This window comes from Pteropus vampyrus, unplaced genomic scaffold, assembly GCF_000151845.1.
Source record: "Pteropus vampyrus isolate Shadow unplaced genomic scaffold, Pvam_2.0 Scaffold81, whole genome shotgun sequence".
NCBI lineage: Eukaryota > Metazoa > Chordata > Mammalia > Chiroptera > Pteropodidae > Pteropus > Pteropus vampyrus.
The window spans coordinates 2,109,956-2,118,237 of NW_011888862.1; the positions used below are offsets into that span (position 1 = coordinate 2,109,956).

The 8,282-nt window shown below is 41.1% G+C and overlaps 1 protein-coding gene across 1 annotated transcript in view; it reads left to right on the forward strand.

The window, feature by feature from the left end:
• Window positions 1-8,282, forward strand: part of FRMPD4 (FERM and PDZ domain containing 4) — a 755,715-nt gene that overhangs the window by 576,657 nt on the left and 170,776 nt on the right. Inside the window, exon 5 of the mRNA XM_011363039.2 lies at window positions 2,035-2,151. Within this exon, the coding sequence (XP_011361341.1) occupies window positions 2,035-2,151 (117 nt within the window). The remainder of the gene's footprint in view (window positions 1-2,034; window positions 2,152-8,282) is intronic.

Below are 8,282 nucleotides of genomic sequence, written 5' to 3' on the forward strand. Positions count from 1 at the left end.
ACTGTACAGGACGAAATGTAGTTTATAATAACATTCAGCCTTCCTCCAGCTCATTATTACAATTCTGTATATTACGCATAAGTTGTATTAGGAAGCCTGCGTCTTTCTTTTAATGATTTAGACTTCAGGCTTGGGGGACGGAGATGAAAGAAGGGAAAAGAGACAAGATAAGTTACTGTATTTGTTTTTAATAAGTTAGTCCCCTCTGGGAAAGCTTAACATTCTGATATAGCACATAATATAGTAATCCAGAATAAATGTTGGAATTCTCTACATAGGCTTCTTTTTACTTACAAGAATATTCTCTGTGTCACCTATTACTATACGAATGCTTTTACAAAACTTTTTAATAACAGAGGATGCTGCGTTCGTCCCTCTAAGGGCTTGTTTTCTTGGTTCTGCCTTAGAAAGCAGTGCAGAAAAATTGATGTTTGTTGTTAGTACCTCAGGATCGAAATTCATGTGTTCGCTCACTGCAGGGAAGCAGCACGTTTAAAAAAAAAAATCAGAGGAAATTGCCCCTGCTGACTTTTGCATGATGAAGAGGAACAGAAACAGTCGCCATGTCTTTTTTTTTTTTTTAATAGTCAACGGATAAGAAATAACTCAATGGCGGCATTCTAAATTTGCCAGACCTATATTAAGTTTGTGAACTCTTTTGCTCAACACACTTTATGAAGGATGTGGGAAAACTGAAAGGAAGTTAAAGAAAAGTGACAGAGTTGGTTAAAATTATGCAAAACAGTTCTTCTCCAGAAAACTTACAGGAAATGGGCTTATTACACCTGGGGGTGAGTGTTGGGTTATGGTCAGATGTATGAGTTGGGTGGTAGGGGTGGGAGTTGGGTGAGTTACCATGGGGAATTAAAAGTCTCCCCTCCTCAGAGAAAGGTTGACACCCCTGATTTGAGTGTTTGCTACAGGAAGTCAACAGTTGTACATGTCGTACAAGTCGGCTGGGGGCTTTTTTCTAATTGTGTAAAGGGCTCCCTGGTACACTATTGAAACACAGATTCTAGGGCCCTGGAAATGTCGTCACTGCTTTTCCCCACACACCTCGGTCCAGACTGTAATTTGGGACCACCCAGAGAGGACATTGCAGGCTTTTCAGAGCAACCTCATCTGGAGCGAATGGCTTAAATCGTGAGGGATGTTAGTGGCTCCTAAAAGGTATCGCTTGCCTCCTTTCCGTGGTTAAGCTCTGAAGGAGTTTTGGACATTCACGACAGAATGATGGAATTTCTGCAAGTCCTGGCAGAAGCAAGTGGCCAAGACCCAGTGATGCTGTAGAAACTGGGCTCAGGCCTTTGGTTACGGATTATAACTGTGCTGCACTGCCCATCACAGCTCCTTGTCACATAGAGTCACTTGCCCTTCCCTCTTGCTCTTGGATAGTTGTGCTTCTAGAAAATTCTGACTTATCCTTTCATTTTGCTGCTGAGTCACATTTAAGGTACGGACTGGAAATTGTAAAAGCTAATGTGTGCACTTTCCTTGCAAATTAAATTCAGAGGTGCTGTGACTCACCTTGACTAGAGTGTGGTTTATACGAGTGGAAATCGTGTCTTTCAGTCACAGGAGCCCAGGAAACTGAGGCTTGGAGTTATTCGTTTAAGACCCATAAAAACTGCAATCTGTTGTCTTGTGATATTTATTTATGTGCCAAACTGTCCCAATACCTAGTCTCAGGATCACCTAGAGAATGGAAAGTGTACAAAACTTTTATTCAAAATCGGCTTGTTTGCCTCCGGAAAGTTACTTAATCCTTTTGAGCTATTCATTGTTTCCTCATCTGTAAATTGGAATAAATACACTTACCTTATAGGGCGTCTGTTTAAAAAGCAAACATGACATTATAAAGAAAAATGCAGAGCATGGTACCTGATGCAAAACAGTCTTTATCGTCGTTTATTTAATCAGTTGAGGATACAGCGCACAGCTGAGAGGAGCAAGTCCCGTGGCCCTTCTAGAGTTTGTCTCAGAGGAAGTATGCAGGAATCAGGTATAATGATACTCTTCTTCCTTTTTTTCCAGCCACAGGACGAAGTCTTCAGGCTGGCCGCCTCCCTCGGGAACCTGGGGCTTGAACCAGGTGCCACCCTATGGATGGGAGATGATGGCGAACCGGGATGGACGGGACTGCTTCATCAGGTAGGTTGAACAAGTGGCCTGAACAGTAAAATATTTGGCTTTTTGGACATCTCTGTTTTGACCCTCTACCCAGAAAAATTAATCTACTTAAATTAGGGCCTCACAAGCATTTAGAAGCCATTACTCAAGCAGCTGGATCTCCTGTGCCTTCGTGCGTCTCGTAACATGAGGTTGCTTTGTTCTTGGACAGGTGCCACCTTAGAGTGACAGTTCCTGCTGTAGCACGGTAATCCTGAGTCAGAGCAGAAGCGTTCGTTAATAAATCCAAGGCTGGCTGTACTCATTGGCTGAGGCCAACATTGAAGTTTGACAAGGGAGAGTACCAATGTATAGGATGCTTTCTAGAAATGGTCAAGACAGAAATGTTGCTGACTCACCTGTAATTAGAAAAGTCAGCTAAGAGGATCATGTACATTACGAGTCGTGTTGTAAATTGCTCACACTGACATCAGCTAAGGTTTTGGATTTTGGTGGTATTCTTTTTTTTTAATTGTGGTAAAATATATATAACATGAAATTGACCATGTTAAGCATTTTAGTTGCACAGTGTACAGTTCAGTGGCATTCAGTGTCTTCACAGTGTTGTGCATCCATCATCACTATCCATTTCCAGAATTTTTTTTTTTTTATCATCCCCAATAGCAACTCTGTAACCATAAACAGTAGCTCCCTCCTCCCCCTCTCCCAGCCCTTGGTGAATTCTATTTTACTTTCTGTCTCCCTTAATCTACCTATTTATGTACCTCACCTACGTGGAATCATACAGTATTTGTCCTTTTCTATCTGGTGTAATTCATTCAGCATCATGTCCTCAAGGTTCATCCATGTCGTAGCATGTGTCAGAATTTTATCCCTTTTAAGCCTGAACGATACCGTTGTGTGGATATGTATACCACATTTGTTTATCCATTCATCTGTCAGTGGGGCGTTGGCTTGCTCCCACCCTTTGGCTCTTGTCAATAGTGCCGCCGTGATCATTGGTGTACAAGTGTCCGTTTGAGTCCCTGTTTTCCCCTTTCTTGGAGCTCGGCTTACAAGTGGAATTGCTGGATCAAATGGTAAGTCCACGTTTACCTTTCTGAGGCCCCACCAAACTGTTCTCCGCAGCAGCTGCAGTGCTCTGGTGGTTTGCAGTTGTCTGAGAAGAATATTTAGATCACCCTTCTCACAACGGCAAGGGTCCGCCCTGCTTTCTTCTCTAACCTATGTGAAATGTTCATAATTAGGGGAAATCGGTGACAAAGATGTGCAATCAGGAAGCACGGTTTGCCCTACTCTGATACAATTGAGCAGAGATTGGTGGCCCAGGGAGAAAAAACTTTCACACCACAGGCTACGTTCTTTGTTTCAGCCAAGCTGACTGTGGACTGATTGGCAAACATAGGATGACCATGAAGTGGGGGATCATTTTTATAAAAATTAAATTAATCTGCCAAGATTAGTGATTTGGTCTTCAGGCCATCCCAGCACCTCTGTGTTAGGACCATTGGAAAGTAGCTAAGGGGACAGCTCATGTGGCTGTCATGGCCAGTTTCCCAGTCTCCGAAGCCCAAACCTCTCCCTAGAATTGCTGTTGAGGGATTTGCCTCCTGGGTCCATCCTAGGAAATTCAAGTTGCCCTTGAACATGAGCCTATCCCAGGAGCCTGTGGGAAGTGGCCCACTGGCCCTTAAAGGCTTTCCTAATGACGTGCTCTCAGAGGAACTACAATGACAATGGCAGTGGGAGTAGAATCTCCCAGAAAGCTCCAAGACTGGAAGAAAGGACAATAGTTTTGCTCACACACTAGATTCTGAATAGTTAATTGTACTCGATTTGCCCAAGTCCCTCGTACTGCTAGAAAGATGCTATTTTGTGATATTATACGGTGCCATCTAGTTTGTAACATGGTCATGAATATATGTAATTGGCTCACTTGAGGCGCCCTAGATGCTGTGATCCAAAACAGTGAAAACTTCTGCCAAATAAATGTAATTAAAAAAAAAAATGTGGATTATGAATTGTGAAGGTATAGCTCAGACTTCTCCAATTACAATGAATTTTTCTTTTTCCTTGGTCGGATTTGGGTTCTGCTATATTTCAAGCCATTTGATTAATGGTTAGAAACCAGAGCCAACCCAGGTGGCAATTTAACATTTACAGTGGCCTAATGCCAACTGTTAAAATATGTAAGAGGAAATCAGCAATTTGATAGAGAAACTTGCACTGGTTACCTAACGGCAAGTTTTAAAACCAAAGTCACCACTGTGACTTTTTCAAATCTGTGGCATTTGTTTTGTTTTGTTTTGTTTTTTTAACTTGAAAAGTAAGTTTCCACAGTCTTTTCAGAGATATTTTTTTAAGATGTCAAGAACACTAGTTCTTTGGAAAGTGTTTGTTCTTTCTTTGTCAGTAATGAGTTTTAGCAATAATATAAATCATTCTGATTTTTTCCTTACCTACTGAGTAATGTCCATTATAAAGAGATACTCTAATTACCAGCGTTTCTGGGGAGCCTGGGTTTGCAGTGTGGAGAATATCTATACTCATTAGTTTTAGAAGCTAAAAGAACAATTTGAAAATTAATCTATGGTTAGTAATGAGCACCTTCACGTTGAATTTTTCAATCTTTTACATAATCTCTTTGAAAGAGATTAGATGTCTTCATTTGTTTTTTAATATTGTCTTAGGATCTAAATGATAACCTACACCAGATGATCGTTTTTGATGGCAGTACACCTACTTCTAAATGATGGACAAAGCTGTGGGAGGATCCGGGCTTCACATGTTCCAAGTCAGAGCATCATAGCTAAATAATGAGATAATTCTCTCAGCATGGGTCTTTCAGAACATGGCCCAGGATAGTTCCAAATGTATTTAAATTTCATATTCCCTCTCTCATCCCCAGTTATTTAGAATAAGATCGAACAACCTGGTTTTTTTTTATAAAGCATTATTAATCCATAGGGTTAAAAAATTTGTAATGCCATTATTGACATGTTAAAGTACATTTGTATAATGTCGTATAGTCTGCAGACTAGTGGTTATCAACCTTGTCTGCACATTGCAATAGCCAGAGGCAGAAGTCCTGATGCCTGAGTGGTTTCGTCCATTTGGGCTGCTGTAATAAAATATCACAGAGCAGGTGGCTTAAACAGAAATCTATTTCTCGCAGTTCTGGAGGCTGGGCACCCCAAGATCAGGGTGGCAGAATGTCACGTTCCTGGTGAGGGCTCTCTTCCTGGCCTGGAGACAGCTGTCTCCTCACTGTATACTCACTTGGCAGAGAAAGAGAGAAATCATCTGTCTATTTGTGTTCTTATAAGGGCACTAATCCCATCATGAGGGCCCCACTCTCATGACCTTCTCACGTCCCAAAGGCTCCACCTCCAAATATCATCACATTGTGGATTAGGGCTCTAACATGTAAATTAGGAAGGAATGCCAATACTCAGTCCATAGCACTGGGTCTGGAGTAGAGCCCAGGAATAAGGAATTTCAGAAGCTCCCCGGGTGGTTCTAATGAACAGCTATGCTTGCAGCTCTAAAGTACTTTTGTGCACGTGACCTCATTTAATAAGGAATCGTTATCTCAATTCCCAGATGATAAAACTGAGACTCAGACTAAAACGGCTTTCTTTTTTTTTTTTTCTTTTTAGCATTTTATTTTATTTTACTGTTAGTTTCAAGTATACAGTGCATTGGTGAGACATTTATATAGTTTATGGAACAATCCCCCCCGATTACTCTATCACGCCTCTGGCTCTACACACAGCCATTACCTTACTGCTGACTGCATTCCCCATGCCGTGCTCCCCATCCATGTGACCACCTATCAACTACTAATTTGTGCTTCTTTAACCCTTCATCCATTTCTCCCAGCCTCCCAACCCTCCTTCCCTCTGGCCGTCACCACATTGTTCTCTATATTTCTGCGTTTGTTTTCGATTAGTTTGGTTTTTTTTTCCCCTTAGATTCTGCATATAAGTGATATCAGATGGTATTTATCTTTCTCTGTCTGACTTATTTTGCTCAGCATAATAACCTCTAGGTCCATCCACGTTGTTACAAATGGTAGGATTTCATTTTCTTTACGGCTGAGTAACTCCCAAAGTTTACACACATGTACCAAGTCTCAACACATTGCTTTTTCAGATAAACCAGATCCCCCATTAAGGAAGAGCAACTTTCCTTGATCTTATTAGAAAAATATGAAATACAGTTTTTCGAGGAATAGAGACCATTGCTTAAAAAAACGTGACAGATGTAAAATTAAAATTTCTCAGTTTTTTGTTGTTGTTGTTATTACCAGTTAAGAGAGAGAGAGCAGAGCAGGGGAAGGGAGACAGACAGATGTGATGAGAGCAACTATGAGGAAACGAAAGTCTCAGAAAAGAGAGTGTCCTAGTGAGAAATGGATAAGAGAAGAAGAGATGTATCGAAAAAGAAATGAAGAGAAACAGAAAGTGAGATACTCTGAGATGCTTGTTATAGCAGCATCGATAAATAATAGGTGTGGGTATAGGTGTGGATGCAGGTGGATATACATATAATAATGGATATAAATAGAGATTATATATATATATGCAGATATAGATGGATATAGAATATAGATACAGATGATATAGGTGACATAGACATACATGAGTGACCATACAACTGGGGATGCCCCGGAAGCTGCTGGTTTATGAGTATTGTTCTGACATATTTACTGATACCTCTCAGAGAATTCTGCTTTGGATTATACAAGATAACTCTATTTACATATCACACTACCGAAGTTTAGAAAATCCTTTCAAGACATTAGATTTCATTTAATTTTGACAACTGTCCTCTTAGGTAGTTAAGGCACATAGAGGAATCTCCTTTTCGTGGAAAAAGCTCGGGTTCAGAAGGACTGGGTTCTCCATGTCCTATGGCTCGTCACATCACTGTTTGCACCACACCTTCAGACTCTAAGGCCTTGGTCCTTTTGGCTCTGTCATGGAGTTTAATCCATACTATATCCCTCGATATTCTATAAGGATCCCCAGCCCTACCAATGTGTTACCGCTCAGCTCATCTTCACCTGTCCCTACCGTACCCTCCCCACTCAACATCCTTAGAGATGGCCTGATCGGCCTGGTTAATCATGTGCTTCTTTCAGAAGCTCTCCTTGGCCATACCCGGCATCTTTCCACCCAACCTTTATTGCGAGTACTCTAAATGCTGATGATACCAGGAAATGAGTGAGACAAGTGCTTGCCTTCAAGGATCTTAGAGTGTGGCAGAAGTAATAAGTAAAATAATAGAATATGCTTTATATACAGTGGAAGTCCCCAGGGAGGAATTAATTTAATCCATTGGAAGCAGAGAGGGCTAGTCAAGGAAGCATCCGTAGCTGAGGGCCTCACGCTGCAGAGAGTCCAGCCACGATTCTCAAGCGATGTCTCTTTTAACCTCTATAGAGACACATAACATGTATACCAATAAGAGAATAGAGAGTATTATGTGTTACCACTTTTCCTTTTTTGAGTTAAATGGAGTAAAAACATGCATGTTTGTGGGGGTGGGGAGAGTTAATGCAAAAATAATATGCCTCATTAAATTTGGGGCTTTGGGTTTTGTAGATTGAAGAAAAAATTAAAACATGCATGAAATAAATATTAAAACACTAGCTGTCAAGATAGATGATTATAATGAGGCAAATCGAATGGAGTCTGGGGATGGGAATTGGGGTGGGGGTGGGAGAGGAGACTGGGGGTCATTTCCAAACCACATGCCCTGATTTTCCAAGTTCCAAGTTTCAGAGGCTTTTATTTTTCTTTTTTAACTTGCGCTGGCTTTCTGGCCACTGTCACTTCTTGAGTCTACAAAAGTCGCCCTGCGCGTGTATTGGACGAGACACACTGTTCTGTTATTCCACCAGCAATTCCCACAGCGGATAATTAAACAAGGTCACTCTCTTCATAAAGCAGAAAGATTCAGTTCTGAAACCTGAATAGTGGAGACGAGTAATGAGACGTGGAAATTTCCCCTTTGTTCTCCAGCATGGACTTAGCCCCAACTTGGATGGCGTGTGGCCATTGCGATCTGCCAGTCAAGTCAGTAGTCAATGTGAAATGGGTCTTCAGCTCATCTGTCTCCAGAAAAGAATAATCTGAAAAAAAAAA